At 35.9% G+C, this 20,311-nt stretch overlaps 1 protein-coding gene and 2 pseudogenes across 1 annotated transcript; 2 read left to right on the top strand and 1 right to left on the bottom strand.

Annotated features, from left to right (window-relative positions):
* Positions 1-1,062: 1,062 nt before the first annotated feature.
* On the top strand, positions 1,063-3,936 carry LOC120182006. The gene is made up of 5 exons (XM_039187030.1): positions 1,063-1,143; positions 1,429-1,526; positions 3,184-3,304; positions 3,390-3,473; positions 3,567-3,936. Exons 1-5 carry the CDS (start codon positions 1,063-1,065, stop codon positions 3,729-3,731), a joined length of 549 nt encoding a protein of 182 aa, XP_039042961.1. The 3' UTR covers positions 3,732-3,936.
* Positions 3,843-11,250, top strand: LOC120182005 (annotated as a pseudogene).
* An 80-nt stretch (positions 11,251-11,330) lies between these two features.
* Positions 11,331-17,125, bottom strand: LOC120182082 (annotated as a pseudogene).
* Between the last annotated feature and the right edge of the window lie 3,186 nt (positions 17,126-20,311).

Genomic DNA, 20,311 nt, shown 5'->3' with positions numbered 1-20,311 from the left:
AATATTTGAAGTTATAGTCTAAAACTAGTTGTAATTTGTTTTTCCTGCTTTATATATATAATAATAATAATAATAATAATAATAATAATAATAATGTCACACGTCGGCCAATTTGTTTTGTAGCTGTTCCTCTGTACCTGTCGAAGCAAAGTCAAATATACGCATCAAGAGCATGGTGGACTCTGTGAACTCTTAACTTGTTGGAGCTTGAAAGCATGAGTAAGGTTTGAAAACAATGGAGTACGGATCGTAGTATTAAATTGAGGCTGCATCGTATCCTTTTTCAAGGTCATCACGACACTGCAAACCATAAATTTATATTTGTAACATAAATATATTATTATTTTTAAGAAATAAATCACGTCATAGCATCCGCAATGCCCACGACCGCGTAGTGATTTAATACTATAGTATGCATCCAATCCTCATTGGACTGGTAAAAGTAATCTTCTTTGGTTCAAAAAATCTTGAGTGTGCGACCACATAAGTCATTTACTACAAAACCCACGACACGCTAGCATTTATGTCTTTAGATTTCGATGATGACTTCAGTGTTCTTCCACGAGACAAAAATGGTGATTTAAGGAAGACATGACATCGAGGTGGAGCACTTCTTTAAAAAAAATGCACGTTCAGTTGTGCTCTCATATGGGGATCCAAAAATATTTTTCAGGATGGATACATATGTATTAATAACAAAACTTTTTCTTACGGCATGAGTACAAATAAAATTTCAAGGTGGACACCTTCAATAGAATAGAGAACTAACATAAAGAAATTTGGATTCTAAGTTTGGCATGTTGCCACCCTGGACGCTACATACATCCGTCACTGAGAAAGAATGACACCACTTCTGAGTTTTAACTTTGTCTGCCTGTACAAACACCCCCACTTTAACTTCGTTTAAGAATTTTATTAGGGTTTCGAAATTCATCCTTTGAAAAGTTTGCACGATTTGAAGATTTTTTTCCTTGCGAAGATTGCTTTGCTTACGTTACATGCATCAAAATCACTGTCATCACTCATCAGTGTGTTTGAAATTCTTTTTAGTATCGAGTGCATATGAAAAGCAAGGCCATTAACTTCTTTGCTGGACTTAAAGCTGTTGCCCTACTCTATATAATGGGGAATAATCATATCAACGTAGGGAGCCCCATGCATTCTCCATTCAAACAAGGAAACCACTTTCTCACATAGACACTCACACATTCGTATATTTATATTATCTTCGTAGAGTCATAATTATATTTGTATTTATGATATGTTATTAATATTATATAATAATGTGTCGTGTCAAAAAATATATATGGGTTTCGTTCATACCCATATCATACTCAAAAAAAACTTGCACGTTTGCACCCAGCACGGCAACACGCAAACCCTACGTGCACTCTTACATTATTCTTCTCTGCTTCATTGCACCAACAGGTTCTTTTGCCGCAAAGGGAAACCCTACAAAATGGGGCCATACGAAGGTGGTGGGACCACAAGATTCTTGATCCAATGGCCATCAATGGTGGGATAGGGTTTTAGAGCCTTGTGGTTGTGGCTGACTCCTCTAAGGAAACTAAAGTGATGGTGTGAAATTAAGGCAGACAAGACCTGCTTCTTCTTCCTTGGATATCTCTACTTTGAATTTCTTTCCTCGCCACTATGATTACCTAGTAATGATACTATATATATATATATATTCGAAGTCGAATTGAATCGTGTTTGTAGGTTACATCAAGTTGCTTCCACTTTTCATATATAGAGATGCATCATCTATGTTTGCCGGATTTCTCTTCTTAGTAACTGGGATTATTAAGAAAAATGTAGTAATAACAAGTAACAAGCCGGCTAAGCTCTGCCCATATTTATTTCTCCCTCCCAGGCCTCCCTCTCCCTCTCCCTCTCCCTCTCTCGCTCGCACTTATAAATACCGGAGTCCCTCGAACCATCACTCCCACATCTCAAGGGCAAGCAAAAAAATGAAATAAAAAAGCTCATTCATGGTATGGAGACGTTTAAGCGGGTGAGCAGCTCCCGTTGGAGAAGCAGGGCACGTGCAAAGAGTGTCGTATGTCGTCTCGTTTCACGTGCTCCCCTTTTCCAACACGAGTTCCTCACCTAACCTGCGATCCCCCTCTCGTCGCCTCCATCTCTTGCTAGCTCTTCTTCATGAATACATATTAGTAAGTGAAAATGTACTTTTATCAAGATGTTATTGTAACTATTGATATCTTTTATATATAGAAAAATCGATACATATTTGAGATTCCGAGTTCATTGGCTATGCATTTCAGCTTCTATATATATATATAGATTATATCAAAACTTGGTAATAATTTAGGGGTAATATCAGATCTTATATTTATGTTCTGACAAAATATTTAATATGTTAGATGTACTTTAATAAAACATTCAATGTAGTACCTTAGTTATTATTTTATGTTTTATTATAGTATCAATTGATTTTCATCATTAATTGACAATATCGATCCTAATATCATAGTAATACACAAAATGATAGTTTATGTATAACACTTACTAATGGTATTAATTCAGGTACGATAATGATGCTCATGATGATATTTTAAGTACCATATTGAACATTTCGACAATGACGGAGTTGACTCCAAAGAATGATTTCTTCATAGGTGATTTGAGTTCGAGCGGCTTAACTTGCACCTACGCGCAAATCTAACCTAATTTAATATTAGAACTAGGGATGGCAACTCAACCCGACCCGATTGGGTCGGATTTTTTTAAAAAAAAATCGGGTTTGAGTCGGATTTTTTTTAATACACTGTTTGGGTCGGGTTTAGGATGAAAAAATCCGACCCGACCCGACCCGAAAATATATATAATTTTATCATATATATTTAGGGATAATTACAATAATACCCCTCCATATATAATTTTTTTTCAATTAAATTACTGTTTTTATTGAATAAAAATATATTTTTATTATTATTTCGGGTCGGGTCGGGTCGGGTTTCTAAGTCATATATTCGGGTCGGGTCGGGTCACGGGTGGAGGACCATTTCTTCTCAGGTCAGGTCGGGTGACCCAAAAACCCGACCCATTGCCATCCCTAATTAGAACATACACTTTTATATTTTTAAAAAGACAATAACATGCTTGTTCACACTCATATTGAATATTTACTTAATTGTTTTTATTAAATATGTATCAATTTAGGTGTAATAGTCTAATAGATATTCTACTGTTTTGGACACAGAATTTTGACGAAGTTGTTGGAGATCCCGGTTCAAACACAACATACGATGTTGCTATTTTTGTTTCTGACTCACGGAGAAAGGTTATTATCCTTTGCTATCACTTCAAGTGTTCTTTTATCCAGAGTAAGGTGGTTTTCATGCTAACTGGTCTGTATGCAATTACAGATGAAAGGTGGGAATGGAGTTGGATCAAATGCCAGAAAGTTGCCAGAAGTCAAGGAACCTATTGCGCATAATCAAGACATGCAGGTTTGATCTCTCTGATACTTTTAAGTTCACTCTAGTTTTTGCGTCTTTTGGCAGCTCCTTATTGCTCTGTTTCTTTTCTTGGAAACTCTGAAGGAGGGAGACGAGGGAAGTGATTCAGAGAGCGAACAACAAATGGTTGATGGTATTTTGACTTCAGGCCCCAAGGAATCATATGAACTCCCTTCTCAATCAGAGCTCATTCGACTTGCTTTCGCTGGGGATGATGTCCAAGAAGAATTTGAAAAGGATAAGATCTAGAATGAGGAGAACCCTGAACCAGATAAACCTGTTTTGCACCCGGGTTGGGGTCAATGGACTGATGTACAGCAAAAAAAAAAAAAAATTTGCCTTCATGGATGCTTAAAGAACATGAAGATGCTAAGCGGAAGAGGGAAGAAACTCTTAAGAGAAGGAAAGATGCACACCTTAAGCATGCCATTATCTCCGAAAAGGTGGATAAAAAGGTAAGTAGTTTAGTTTTGTTCTTCGATTCTCGTCTTGAATACATATTTAAACGTCCATTATTAAATTAATTCAAAATCTTTAAACATAAATTATATTGTAATCACTTTTAAATTAATAAAAAAATAATTAACCATACCTTGAAAAGATGTTTCTCTGGTTGTACATGGTGCAGTTTTATTGCATTTTTTCCGTTAAAATAGGTAAGCATTCGGCAGTTATCTCGGACAGCCACAACTGTAATTTGTAGTGAGGTGTTAAACTTTGTACCACAAAAGTTTAAATATCTTCTTTTCTTTAATAGCTAAGTTGAACGAACCAATCTTAATATTGCTAGTTAATTTTTTTAACCTAATTTTTTCTTTTATTATTATTAGGTGGTCTTCTTCTCTTCTTTTGTTATTTGTTTAATCGGAGGCGATATTAATTTTAATATTAGTTATTAAATATCGGTGATTACTTTTTTATTTTTAAATAAAAATTTTTGTCTTTGTGATATGTTTTTTTTTTGTTTTCTTGGCACGTTTTTTTTTTGTTATTGTGACACGTTTCGGTAAATTTTTCGTATACTTCTACGATCGTGAAAGTGCTTTCACAAAAATCTTTACAATATTTGTTTTTTTGATTGATTTTACGAGCTTTCATAGATCATTAATATATAGAAATTATATATGCGATGTCCTTTTTTTATTTTATTTTTCCTTGAAACACAAAACAATCTTTGATTGATTTTCTGTAATTAGATATTTTTTTATGAAATGGTCCTTAAACATTTGATTAAATTAACCCCTAAACTCGATAAGTTATTATAAAAACTTAAGGGTTATATAGATTGGATTTATCAAGTTCAAATATTATTTTTAACTGAAAATAAATCAGGAGTTGACTTTATTAAATTAACCAAGTTATGAATTATTTTGTGTTTTAAGCTGCTTCTTTGTTTCTATATTCACAAGACTCAAACATGAATCCTATTTAAAAAAAACATCAAGTCCCTTTTATATTCGAATCAATTCTTATAGAGATTCATTATAGAAATGCTGTTTTTGATCTAATTTTATTTATACATAACATCAATATTTAAATTTTTGACTTCAGTGGTAAAGGAATTATTATTGTTCCTTGACGTATTGGGTTCGAACATAAAAAATGTCAGGGGTATGAGGGTTCAATATCAAATGATTGAAAGTTGTTTTTTAATAAATAGTACATTGTACTTACTCCAGATTAATAAAATAAAAACTAATAACCAATACCAATTAATAGAGGTCAATAATCCTTTTTTGGATTGTTATTTGATTTGGTGTATGTTTTAAGGATAAATTATGTTTTCAGTATTTAAATAATTAGTTTTGGTTCATTTTAGTATCTAAACTTTTAATTTTTTTTAAAAATCATACCTAAAGTTTAGTTTTTATTTCATTTTAACATCCCGTTCAAATTTTAATGTTAATTTTAAAAAGTAAAAGTTTAGGTACAAAAATGACTAAAACTAATAGTTTAAGTACTAAACGCGTTAAGTTTTGTATTGGTGATGTACTATAATGAAACAAAAATTAAACACTAGGCATGGTTTTAAAATTTTTAAAAGTTTATATACTAAAACGGACCAGAACTGATAGTTTAGATACTAAATGTGTAGTTTATCATTGTTTTTAAAAGTGAAGCTCACTTCATGTGAACCAACTTTGATGAAATTGGGCATATTCGTGTTGGGAAATAAAACAAGTACGAGTAACAAGTAATTTCCCTATAACCAGATTAGTGAGAATGCAAAATAAAAGCGGAAAAATAATACCCGAAATTGATAACGGAGTTCAGCCAATTATGTCTACGTCTCCGGACTGCTGCAGATCTTTTACTAAGAGTGAAAATTTACAGGTGTTTACAAAACGCTCACTACTCACAAGAAAGCTCTCTAGTATTGGGAGAAAGAAAATGATTTGGGATGGTTTTGAAGCTAAATGAGCTAAGGTATTTATAGTTGAAGCTTAAGGACTTAATCTTGTAAATACCCTAAAGTCTAAGAATTAATTATGATTATCTCATTATCATTTTTCAACAAACATCTACCAAACTTTGAAAAACTATTTTTCAAAGAAATATTTACCCAACTTTAAAAACCATTTTTAAAAAAACATTTATCAAACTTTGAAAATCATTTAGGCGTAACTATTCCAAATATCACTAACATTTAGGCGTTGGTTCAAAAATGCCATTGACGTTTCAATTTTGTCAATTTAAGCATCAACGTTTATGTTTTACTCCAATTAAGTCACCTCGCCGTTAATCCGTTAACGGGACGCTGACATGACATGGACGGGCCGTGACGGTGATGACGTGGATGCCTTACCAAAACGACGTCTTTTCAACACAACTATTTTGATGCTCAATAAAGATAAAACGACATAATTTTACTTGAAAAATTATTAAAATAATATGTAACTAGAGGCATTTGAACCCCAAACCCCTTGAAATTAAACTTAATGCTTAACCATTGAACTACCTTATATATATTTTTTGTTATGTTTTCTATAAAAGGTTTAAAATTTTAAAACTCCAGTTAACGATGATTGAATCCCAAATAAAATTGTTGCTAAACCCCTGTCATCGATATCTAGTACCCTTTATCTCTATCTACATTATCTTGTTTTCATCACCATATTCTCGAAATTGTTGCTTTTAGTAAATTCAAGAACACACCCAACAGATGTACAAGTTCTCAAAGATATGAAAAAGGGTGTGGCCCTCCTTCCATTGCTCTAGATCTTGTTTGAGCTCATGGGATTTCTCCATTGACCCATGCGACAACATTTTCACTGACCACTTCACTTGCGGCCTCAGGTGTGATACACTAGTCTTTGGTTTGTTTCGAGTTCCCGACTCGTTCTCCAATTTAACTCGCCTGGGTCGACTAGGTCTCTCCGAGAACTCAGTCACCGGTGAAATACCCGCCGTTCTTGGGTCACTCCCTCACCTTCAAGAACTCTACCTTGACAACAACCATCTCCATGAACCAATTCGTTCAAGCTTTAACAACCTAACACGCTTGAAACGACTCAAAATCCAACGAAACTACATTTCCGGTGAGTTTCCTGATATGGGTTCACTCAAAAAGGTTTACTTTCTCGACGCTAACGATAACAACGTATCCGACCAAGTCCCATCAACGTTGCCAGTACCTCTCGTCAAGCTCTCGATGAGGAATAATATCCCAGACAACATCGACAATATTAGGTTCTTACAAGTTCTAGATCTCAGTCACAACATGTTATATGGTGCAATATCATCAGTTTTTTCAAGCATCGTTAACTGCAATTTTAAAATTTTAAAACTTTTATAGAAAAAATAATAAATAAATATAAGGTAGCTCAATGGTTAAGTAATATGTTTAATATCCATGGGTTTGAGGTTCAAATCCCTCTAGTTCCATATTAATTTAATAATTTTTCAAGCAAAACGACGTCGTTTTGTCTTTATTGAGCATCAAAATAGTTGTGTTGATACGATGCCATTTTGGTAAGGCATTCAATTCATCACCGTCATGGCCCGTCCATGCCATATCAGCGTCCCATTAACGGATTAACAGCAGAGTAGCTTAATTGGAGTAAAACATAAATGCCAATGCTTAAATTGGCAAAATTAAAACGTCAGTGTCATTTTCGAGCCAACGCCTAAAGGTTATTGATACGGGTGAACTTTTCCTACAAGTTTTAATACAGCATCGGTGAAGGAACAAAAAGGAAAGAAGACAGGTGAACTTGGGTTCTATGAACACAGATAACACAAACCAAGTTTTGTCGTGCCTAGAACCAGAGAGTATGTATTATTACATATATATTCAAACCCATGTTAGTTGGTACCTTACCCATTCTCAAAGGGGGAATGATGTGGAAAAGATCTGGGCCTAGTCGAAGCATTAGGTTCACTTCTAGAAGATCCCTGAGTTGAAGCTAGAATAGAAGATGTATCAGTATTGCTGGTATGGGCGTACGATTATATGATACAGAGAAATTGGAGACTGCCGCCCCCAACTGTGATATCGGATGCTAATGTAGGTAAAGCATGGGAGATAAATATCTCATTGTGCCCGGCGAGGATATTCAACTGGAAAATAAATTTGGGATCATCAACACTATCATTAGATCTTATAGTTGTGGGCGGAAATGGTCCAACATAAGCAAAATATGAATAAGCAACAGATGAAGCATCAGCATGTTCAGCAAATGTTAGGATGATCTACATGCAGAATAAGTATTATTTTTGTGTGACACAGTTGTCAATTCATTGAATCAACAAAGAAATGAGATGAAGGAAGTGATTTTAATCATAAGAACTTACATGTCGTTGATGGAGATTCCGCTTCCCTGAAAGATATAACAAAACAGCAACATGTCAGAGACCGCAGCAAAGTTTGTATCCTATCGAATGGATTGCCGAACATTTTGTGAAAACAGGCAGCAAGATTCATATGTAAATGAGTTTCCATCTTGTTTCACAAGAGAAAATGAGGGATCTGGCACCACAAGAACTGCAGTAGCTCAATCGAAACTGGAGTTTACATACAACATAAGAGCTACCGAGAAAGTTCAAAACCCGCACAACATTCATCACTGCTTATAATCCTTCCATCACAAGTAAAAAGATAGATCTTGCTTACTCGGGTGATGAATCAACTCTCGAAAGTTCGCCAAAGGGACACCATTGAGATCTAACATGCTGCGTATAAAGAAGCTGCAACGCACTGCAAGAAAAAATGTAACCAACAACCATTTCACAGCAAACAAAGAGAAGATTTAACGAGAAAACATGTAGCACCTATAAAGCTTTTAGTGGAAAGGAAATAAGATTCTAAATTCTTCATACTGTTTTATTGTTTAAAGGAATCTTAACAATCTTGATATTGTTCTTATAGCCTTACTAGCCATAATCTGCATCAACCTAAATGACATTAAAGCATATCACTGACTTCCAAGCTAAACATGAAAAAGGTCGGCTTTTGCATGCTTTATGACGGATACCGTCTAATAGAGAAAATAAGAATATCGTTGCACCGTTTCAGACTAAACTGGACCATAATCATCATCATCATCAAGATTCCAGTCCTCCATGCTTGGCTCTGGAAGTCATGGGGTGGAGCAGTAGACGCTAGTTCTCCTTTTTTTTTTTTACCCAACTACTTTACACAACTAAACATTTCCCAAGGACTCCAAATGGCAATTTCCCAAATTTGGGATTATTAGTATTTGTTGAGATGGTCCGAACCATTATTATTTATTAATTTCACATGATTTTCCCTTCTTTTCAAATTGATCTCACATGATTTTTTTTATTATATTTTTATATAAATTTATATATTCTTACTATGCTACAGTATTTAATTTACTAACCATTATCTTTTAATTTGGTAATAATTATTAAAATTTATTTGTGTTCCGAATACTCTTAATAATTGGATAATAAACTCTCAAATATATTATAATCTCTAGTGCTCGAACCTAAAACCTCTAGAAATAATAATCATTCTTCTAATTATCGAATTAATTTGGTTCGTGCCGGAGGATGCCGTTTTAAATAAGTTGGATTTTATTATTTTTTAAAGGAAATTTGGATCGCTTATATGATTTGAATATCTATGATTTAATCTTGACCCTTTGATCTAATCTGTACGAAAATCAACGGCCAGGGCGCGACGGGGCCTTCTTCCCTTCCCTTCTCAAGGAAAAATAATTAGACGATTTCGGCTCATCATGTCATGTGTGATTCTAACCAATAATATTTATCTATATATCATTTTTTTCTAAGGTAATTCTTCACCTCTTTTTTACAATGTAAATAAGAAGTTTATAGTTATTTTAAAATTTGAGACTCTCATCCAACGAGACCACGAATGACGTGGTAAGTCGCAGGGCCGTGGCTGAGGAGGCACGAACTGCGCGACCGCGCAGGGCCCCCAAAAATGGTCCCAAAAATATATATATATAGTGACGTTTTTACAATAAACGCCACTATAGATGAACCTATTACGACGTTTATCAAAAACACGCCACTATTATTGCTGCTATATTGATAAAAAGCCATTATAGATGGATCTATCGCGGCGTTTGTAAAAAAAACGCCACTATTGTTGCCCCGAAATCGAATATATCTAGAAAATAGAGGCCCCCTTTATAAGAATTTGTACAGGGCCCCAAAAACCCAGCCACGGGCCTGGTAAGTCGGGTTGATTAAACAATTTCTCTTTCTCAAAGAAATGTCGGACGTGGTCGGTTGCTTCAATGAGCGTACCCGGAGATTGCTTGAACTGCACTTGGCTTCTGGCTTTATGAAGTTCTTCATTTGGTTCAAAGTTACAAGGAAGCCATGTTGCCTTGATCCTAGAAGGGAAGGACCTGGTTAACTATGCATTGATTAATGCCACTGCTCCGATAAGGCGATAAGGATTCGTCGTGGTCGGAAAGATTCAAGTCTAATTCTGCTCTCGATGCAGGTTCATTTATCGAAACAAGGGCAAGCCTTGAGAAGTACGCACATGGAGATACTTCAATCACCATGGCTATGTGAGCTTATGGTTTTCCATGTCAATTTGAGGGTCGCCAAGGCCAAATCAGGGACGACCCCTGCATTGTTTGAGGGCTGCTACCTCACATTTAACGACGGCAAGACGTTCCTTTCTTGTGAACCCTTCGATTCCGTCAAGCTCGATATCGACCTGACTTGCTCTATATGCTTGGTAAGTCGCAGGATTTATTAGCTCAGATGCTACTTGGGTTCTTCCCTGACAGAGACATTCCATTTTCTTCCTGAATGCAACAGGATACGGTGCTCGATTCGGCATCCCTCGCTTGCGGGCATATATTCTGCTACATGTGCGTTTGTTCGACTGCATCCGTCACCATTGTTAACTGTCTGAAAGCAGCGGAGCCAAAAGAAAAATGTCCTTTATGTAGAGAGGTGAGTTTCTAGGTCCCATAATTAACTTCACCTCTGATATTCCTTCTGTTTTGCAGTGTATATAGACATGAATGTAATGCAATCTCCAGTTGAATGTCTTGTGCAAACTAAATACTATGTCCTACTCTCGCAGGCAGGAGTTCATGGAGGTTTCGTACATTTGGACGAGCTTAGTTTATTGTTAAAGAGAAGGTATGGCTGCTACTTTTTCAGAACATGCATAAATGTGTATCAGCATGTTATAAGCATCATGCATTTGTCTCGGAACAGCTATCGTGAATACCGGGAGCAGTGGCTTCAGAAGGAAAGGACGGAGAGAGTTCGACGGGTAAAGGAGTGTCGAGCTTTCATCGGCGTCTGATCTGATTATACCAACTTCCTGTATATCTACATTAACCCTTTTTTATTCTCTTTCCTATGTATTCCAAGTGTGTGTCAGAATTCTTCAATAACATTTCAGAACTATCATTTTGGATGATACTAGAGATCATTTGTAAATGAATCTTACTACAAAGTTAATAAAACGGGGAAAATAGAAAGATTTGGTTTATAATCCAGAGGAACGGTTGGCATATTCTTTAACCAATGCTGCAAAGAGTGTCGGCCTCTCGAGCAACCGTGATGGTTTGTCGAACTCTTTCGCCTTTCCTGTGTTAAATAAGGAGAAGGAAAACAAGAGATTGTTAGCTATAAAATTCATGTGATAAAACTGTGATGAATGCTCGACTTTAAAGTATAGTCGTGCATGAATGAAGCACGCACCTGCATCGACGACTAAAACCCGATCACAGTCCATGACAGTGGGTATTCTGTGAGCAATGCTGATAATTGTGCAGGCTGCAAAGTCTTCTCTGATGATCTTTTGGATTATAGCATCAGTTTGCGAATCGACCGAAGCAGTCGCCTCGTCCATGAACAAAAGCCTGCTGCGCTTAAGCATAACTCTCCCCAAGCATAGAAGTTGTCTCTGCCCCACGCTCCAATTGTCGCCATTATCAACCACTGAAAAATGTACTTAGAGGCTTCTCAGGCACCATTTCAGTGAATAGACTATGATTTAGTTAGAGTCGCTTACCTAAAGAATCGAGTTTATCTGGTTTTGAAGTCACCACATCTTTAAGTTGGCAACGTTCAAGGCTCTGTAAAAATTATAAACCTCCAGTGAGTGGAAACAATGAAACATGTTTCATTATGGTATATATGACTTGTTTTTACCTTCCATATCTCTTCATCTGAAAACTGGCCTACAGGATCGATGTTGCTTCTGACGGTTCCTTCGAAAAGGACAGGTTCCTGAGGGATGATTCCGAAGCGAGACCGGAGATCATGCAGTCCTAGCATGCAGATATCTATACCATCAATAATTATTTTCCCTCCTGTTGGCTCAACCAGTCTGAAGAAAACTTGGATTAAAGTCGACTTCCCACTCCCGGTCCGACCAACGACACCGATCTTTTCACCCCCATTAATGCTCAGAGTAATGCCTTTAAGTACTAGAGGAGTGCTTGGACGGTATCGAACCTGTCAGCCAAAATCATAACAAGCAAGTGTTCAAGAACATGCTGAAGGGTATTGTAATTTAATTTCTTCCTCGCCGGTTACCTGAAGGTCTTTGAGCTCCACATTGCCATGAGCAGGCCAATTCGGAGGCGGAAGGCGGTCTTGAATATGCCACGCTGCCTCCGGCTGAATTCTCGAAAATTGCTTTATTCTCTCAACAGAAACCATCCTGTTTTCCACAAAGCAACTCATATATATGGCCCAGAACAATACACCATTGAGGGACAATCCGTACGAGAGAGATAACCCAACATTTTCTGCATTATGCAAAATAAGTTGAGTTTATTCAGGAATAGATCCATGAAAATCATGAGAAAACTGGTTTGTGGAACCGAGATTGCGGCATACAAGTACCTGGCCTGACAATGCTGCTCGGTAAAAAGATCATAAACATGGTAGATAGGCAGAGAACTATACTCCCAAAAAGCTCCAAACGGAATCCCAACCACTCGTTAGAACTAAAGTTGTGGAAATTCATGCGTAAACTAGAATTAACTCCGTTAATGTTTTCCTGACAAAACATATCCTCCTTTCTGAATGCACGAATCGTCATAACTCCGGAGATACTCTCCGAGAAGTGATGGATGACAGGAGCGTTAGTGATCGAGTCAAGGCGGGTTAATTCACGTGATGTTGCCAGATAGTATCCCTGCAATTCAAGAGAACTCGATATCATTAGGACAGTCATATAAACTAACAGCTGTGCCTGATATCAAGAAAGAAATCTGTATGCAAAAGTTTTGAGATTCAATATGTTTTGCTGAACAATAACATGTTCACTACATGATCTACATCTTATGAAAGTGAGTTGAAACGAGAGAACCGTACCCGATACCAGTAATTCAGCCAGCCCAGTGGAATTATCAAGAATATTGTGGGCCAAGCATATTGGCATGTGATTATGAAGATACTGAGCAGTGTGACGTACATAGAAATGGCAATCCCCATGATGAATGGGATGAAGATATCAACATTGGTCTGATCAGTCGACGCCTGAGGATCGAAAATAGAATAGATCTGTGAGTTCTTAGCCACAATGCCTACTTTTATCACTAGTTTCTTGGAAATAAGCATATGTTGTGATGGGAGAGTGCCATAGTTCATTCCTTGAATACTTACCCGGTTTAAAATTCTTCCTGAAGGTGTGGTATCGAAAAAGGACATAGGGGCGTGCAAGATGCTTTGAAGAATTTGACTGAAAAAGATTTGTGCTGTCTTGAGCCCCATAACTGTAATGAAAAAGGCTCTGATCGCTATCAGCACCACCGACACGGCTGCTATGATACCATAAACAGAAATGAATCGTGAAGGGTTGAACGAAGGAGCACGTTCAGCTGCAGTTTCATATGACAGCCAATAATCACCGGCCATTACGGACGCTTGCCATATCAGAGAGAAAAACAATGCAGCAGCCACACCCCACCAGCCAAAAGCCTCAGTGCAGTACATTTTATACACATGCAAACTGACTTTACCGGTCTCCCTCTCTCGTCTTTGATTAGCCTAGAATCACCCTTATCAGATTTCGAGTCATCTTGGGAGTTATGTTCACCATTTGCTGCTTCCCCAATGTTCGAAACACCACGAGGAGATTTCGATATTCTGGGGGAATTTTCACCAGGCATTGTGTTGCCTGCTTGGACAAGTTCCATGGCCGATTCGTGTGCAGCTACCAGAGCTCCAAAATCCATGCCCGAGTCTAGCAAATCATTGTACTTCCCCGATTGTGTTATCATCCCATCTCGCATCACCTGCAGTTTACAATATAAATTCTTTAGAAATATGAATACACGTACATGCTTGCATCTTTTTCCAAGAAACAGATCATACATGCCTGCTTACCAAGATAAGATCAACATTATGTAGGAAATCTACTTGATGTGTTACGAGCAAAATAGTCTTCTCTTTGAGAATTCCTCTCACACATTCCTGCAGCAGGCTTATCATTTTCGGTCATCGAAATTATAAAATCGAAAGAGTCGTTTCTTTTCAACAATTGCACATGTTCAATAAGCAGACAACAATGTCACCTTAAATATATCAGACCCTGTATGAGCATCAACAGCACTAAAGACATCATCGAGAAGGTAGGTGTCACAATCCTGGTAAACAGCTCTAGCTAGTTGTATCCGTTGCTTCTGGCCGCCGCTGAGGTTAATTCCACGTTCTCCGATTTCAGTCTGATCACCAAACTCCATCATTTCCAAATCTTTCTCCAAACAACAAACCCTTATCACTTCCCTATATTTCTCCCTGTTCATCGGCGAACCGAATAGGATATTGTCTTCGATCGTCCCATTCTGAGTCCAGGATGATTGAGCTACATATGCTGTTGTCCCACAGAGTTTAACCTGACATACAAACAGAAAAACTTTAACTATCATGAAATGAAAACATGAGCTTCTTCACTTTCAGACTTCATACCTTTCCAGATATTTTGTGCATTTCACCAAGAACTGAAGCCAGGACAGAAGACTTCCCGGATCCCACTGTCCCGACAATGGCGGCGAGCTCCCCTTTCTTGATCTCTAAATTTATATTTTTCAAAACCAGTTCTCCATTTTCATCATCCCAACTAAACGACCCATCTTTAATTTCCACCGCGACTCTACCATCGCAACCCTCCTGTCTCTCCACTGATGAATCCGCCAATTCCTTGCTCATCATGAAACGATCTAATCTCTCCAATGATATCATTGCCTGTGAAAGTGAGATCAAGGATTGTGGGAATGTCCTGATTGGTTCCTGCAAAATCTTAAAGATACTCGTTGCTGTGAACACTAGCCCTGCATTAAGTCTCACTCCAAATAAAAGCGCGGTCCCGAATGTGAGGGTCGACACCAGCACCGGTGTTGACCACAGTACAATCAAAGTGCATGCGAAGGAATACAAGAATTTGCATAACCATCCGAACTCAGTTTCACGGAAAGATTGGATCCTTTTATTGAAGTGTTCTTCCCATGCCTGGAACCTGATAACCCGCATGTAATTAAGCATCTCATTCGTTGCCTTCATCCGCAAGTCCCGATTCTTCATCAGATCGAATTGAAAACGTTTGTTCCTCTTGGTTTCAATCACAACAAATACAAGAACGCTAAGAAGTCCAAGAAAAGATGTGACCACCGAAGCTCCGAGGTACCGATACAAGAGAACCAAGGCGACACAAACCTGCACCGGTGTCGACCAAATAGAATGAAGCTGGAACATCATATCTGAGAGCTGTTGAACATCAACAGTCATGTGATTCACAATCTGGCCGACCCCATGAGCTTGACGTGCGGAGCAGGTTAACCTTAACCCTTTCTTGTACAAAGAAGTAATAAGAGTGCAACGAATGAGCATTCCCAGTTTCTGAGTGTTGAAGTTAAATTGGTGAGTGCTCAACACTTCAACAAACTTAGCAACAAGGAGAACCAATAGAAGATAGTATCCTTCATATGGAGAGCTTCTTTTCCCTGCAGCGTAATCGATGAAACTTTGGATCAGAATCGGACCGACATACGTAACGCAGAGCCGCACGACTGCGAGTGATGCAGTGAATGCAAGTTCCTTCCAAAAGCACCGTAGCAATGTAGTTCGAACAGGGTGCTTCGATTTTTCCTCCGGTTTAGGCCAATTTACCTCGAACAGCCCCGACATCCTCTCGGCCCTATGTTCCGGTGAAAGAGTCGGAACATCCTCGATTTTGAGCGGGGATTCGTAGCCTTTTCTCAAAAGAGGATTCAACCAGATCCAGAAGGCCTTTGATACAATTGAAGCTGAAGCAAAAGCACTAGTGTTGGATTTGCTCAAAAGGGGTTCACACAACAACTTGGTTTCTTCTTCTTCGTCCACTGCAGGTTCAGGTTCACCGCTCAAAGTTATACCAGTCGAGCCTTTAATGGCAACACACAAGAAGAACCGATAAAGGAAAAGAAGCCATGGAAACTATATCATCCAACCTCAAATCCGGACCCTGATTTGTTCCTACATACACCATACGAATGATCCCGGAAGCTGCAAACAAGAAAACAATGATGAAATTCGCAATCCAGTAAATCCGGAGAGACAAAGGGTGGTTGATAGATCGAAATCTCTTTTCATGGATGATCAAGATAGCAATCACGGAATGAGTTATGGCTTGAATCAACCAAAACATCCCATCAACTTGCTTCCATGGCTCCTGGTTACTTCTAAATACGAGAATGGATATAACAATGTAACAAAAAGCAAGGAGAACCGTAGCAGCCAAGGAAAGCTTGAAGAATACGTTGGTACTTGGAACCGCCCTGTTTCTTCTTATGAGAGGCTTGTCGATGTCGGAGCCGCCATGGCTATTGCCTGAGAATTTGGAATAGAGCTTGTGAACCGCAAAACATAGGAGGGTGAGCAAGAACATGAAATCAAGGGCTGAAAATAGAGCTCTCTGAGGACATGGAGCGAGGAAAATGAATCTCAGCCATTGGGTTATCACAGGAACAGATGCCTCCTTGGAAGATTCAATCACAGAGCTTGAACACGAAAGAGTAGTAATCCAAGTAGCAGAAGACATATTCACTCCAAAACTTGAAATAACACAAAATCACCGTTTTTTCAGATTGTAGACGGAAAGATCAACCTCACCATTGACGTCAACGTTAATATTTCCGGAGGTTAGTGAAAATGAATGAACAAGTCACCGGAGCTCCCAAGGCCAAGAGAAGTTTGAACATGTAAGCAATGATGATAATATTAAATATGAACAAACACAGTTGAATTCAACATGGTAATTTTCCAACTTGCTTTAAAAAAAGGAATCCTTGTGGAAAAGAAAATAGATTTTCTAGAAAAGAGAGTCAGGGAAATGAAATCAATAAAATAAACATATTAAGTAACCAAAATTCCATTAAAAAAAAGGGTTTAATACCAAAATAAGTGTCTCTATACCATTTTTCTTGAATAAGTACTTAAACTATTTTTTTATTTATCTTGGTGCATAACGTTACAAATGTTACCACTTTAATTGTTCGATCCATCAACGGTATTAATTTCTTCCGTTAAGTAATATATTTCACAATTTGGTAATTTTATAATTTTATTTAAAAATTAAAATTATATATTTAAAAAATAAACATTTTGAAATAACTCAAAACTTTAAAAAGTTTCATTTCAACACATAAACTCACGCCGACCTTCGCTCTTTAACGTCGATGAAGCTCTACCAAACTTTACCTTTCGCCGATGATTAAAATCCCTATGAAATTGTGGATGATCGACAACTAATTGATGTTTTATACCCTGAGAATCCTAGAATGAAAATCACGATTCCAACGGCTAATCGGCAACAATTACGGTAGTGTATGACTAAGAGGATGATAGAGACTATATCGACAGCAGTGGTAGTGGCCGGAAAGGACAACGATGATGGGTTAAAGTTAAGATTTTTGGATTTTGGGATTTTGAGGTTTTCTTATAATTTAAAAGAAATTAGAGTTTTTTATAAATATAATATTTTTATATTTATAAAATAACTTTCAAAATCATCAGATTGTGACACGTTTCATTTAACGGAAAAAATTAATGCAATTGACTGCCTGAATACCTAAAATGATAACATTTGTAACGTTAAATACCAGAATGAATTAAAAAATAATTTAGACACATATTCAAAAAAATAGTATAATTTGAACACTTATCTTAATATTAATACTTTAAAAATAACAAAGAAAATCCATAAAATTTAACGGAGAAGGTACAAAGCAAACAAGATCACGCAAAAACAAAGAAAGCCCACCACGGGTTGTCCATATACGATATTGTCGGATATATTAAAAGGTATTTAATAAATTCGATTTAGCGTTATTTATTATGTTGACAGACTAATAATATTTTAGGTAGAAAATATAAAAAACTATTAAAAAATTTGGAAACTGGTTAACTTTGCTTATCGATAAGTATCGATACATATATATAAGTGTCTATACTTATTTTAATTTAAAGTTATTTTTTAAAAGTGTCGATACTTATTTAAATGGAATCGACACTTTCAACATATCTGGTAGGTAGTTTAATGTAATAAGTAGCGCCTATTTTTTTTTACCGTTTACATTATTATATTTGATAATGTTTCAAGTAAATAACCGGTTATGTTATCTTTTTTAGTGAGTTTTAAGATATTAATTTAGTAATTATACACGTCTAATGGTTTATTTTTATGTTACGATATATATTATTATTAAATTAAAAATAATAAACATATATATTACATATTTATTATTATCTTTGGTTAAAATTGTTAAATTTAAATTCTAAATAATATTTTATAAAATATCAAAACAATCAAATAATTTTTTGTGTAAACGAAATTATTAAATTAATATTGTAGGTGGAAAACATGAAACACTATTAAAAATAACTGGTTATGTTATTTTTTTAGTGAGTTTTAAGATATTAATTTAGTAATTATACACGTCTAATGGTTTATTTTTATGTTACGATATATATTATTATTAAATTAAAAATAATAAACATAGATATTACATATTTATTATTATATTTGGTTAAAATTATTAAATTTAAATTCTAAATAATATTTTATAAAATATCAAAACAATCAAATAATTTTTTGTGTAAATGAAATTATTAAATTAATATTGTAGGTGGAAAATATGAAACAATATTAAAAAATTTTGAAACATAAATTACATAACTTTCAACAAAGTATCGATATATTTTTATAAAAGTATCTATACTTTCAACATATCAAGTAAAATTTACCGATTTTATCATAATGAAACTGATTTTGTCATATTTTTACCTGTTATATTGTAAAGTATCGATACTTTACAATATAACAGGTAAAACTATGATGTAATAGGTAGCGATTATATAATGTAATAGGTAACGCTTATATAATGTAATAGGTAGCGCTTATATAATTTAATAGGTAGCGCTTATAAAATAGGTTAATTACTGGAAATATTATCAAGCACTTCAACCTATTACATTATAAGTTTTACCTAATATGTTATTGTGTTTGATAATGTTTCCAGTAATTAACCTATTTTATTATATAAGCGCTACCTATTACATTATATAAGCGGTACATAATATGTTATTGTGATTGATAATGTTTTCGGTTAAATGATATAATATAACTGATCTAAATTTTAACAGGTCATTAATTTAACCGATCATATTATTTTTTAAACGTCGCACCGCATAACTTCCCACCGACACAAACCAAACCTAAGTGCTGCATGAATTCTGATCCGCGCGCCTGATTCGAGACGCCCGGAGATTCTGCAATCAGGAACTAGAAACCAAGAACTTCCTTAAGTGCAGATGACTACAAAAATAATAATAATATTAGGCGTGAGTGGGAAACTTATTACTGCAAATGTATTGCTGTTTTATTTACTCTGGCTTTGGTTGACAAGATCATACTTACTACTGGAATCTGAAGTTTTTTTTCTTTTTTTCCTTTTACTATTAACGTCTTTTCTTAAAACAAAATTCAATGTTGAAGAGTTTGCTCTTCCTGTATAAAACGTGGAGATGGGGCTAATCTCTGTTACCGGTGTTTAACGAGTTGAGCTTCTCGTGTGTAGTTTGAACTCAATTCAATCAAAGTTTAGTAAAAATTCGACTCTAATTCGAGTTTAACTCGAGATCTTAATGAGTTGAGTTGAATAAAATTTAATTCGACTCAATAAATTCGCGAGCGACTCCATAATTTTTTTATATAATTTTTAATAGTTATTTTAAAAATTTATTTCATGCACCCAAAAATATAATTTTATTTATTATTTTAATGTATTTGTGAATTGTTATTTTTAGAGTTTAGACTTTAAAACTACTTCATACATTCTTTTGATATTTTTTGGTTAAATTTGTTGATTTAT

Source organism: Hibiscus syriacus, unplaced genomic scaffold (assembly GCF_006381635.1).
Source record: "Hibiscus syriacus cultivar Baekdansim isolate YM2019G1 unplaced genomic scaffold, ASM638163v2 tig00112614_pilon, whole genome shotgun sequence".
In the NCBI taxonomy this organism is placed as follows: Eukaryota; Viridiplantae; Streptophyta; class Magnoliopsida; order Malvales; family Malvaceae; genus Hibiscus; species Hibiscus syriacus.
The sequence above is the reverse complement of the archived record's forward strand: the minus strand, read 5'-3'. Positions and strand labels throughout refer to the sequence as shown.

Bases quoted from the DNA above. Each gene is read 5' to 3' on its own strand.
- LOC120182006 (XM_039187030.1), top strand. From the start codon at position 1,063: ATGAAAAGCAAGGCCATTAACTTCTTTGCTGGACTTAAAGCTGTTGCC. The intron at 1,144-1,428 runs GTAGGGAGCCCC...TTGCACCAACAG, and splicing joins TGGGGAATAATCATATCAAC to GTTCTTTTGCCGCAAAGGGA. The intron at 3,474-3,566 runs GTTTGATCTCTC...GAAACTCTGAAG, and splicing joins CGCATAATCAAGACATGCAG to GAGGGAGACGAGGGAAGTGA.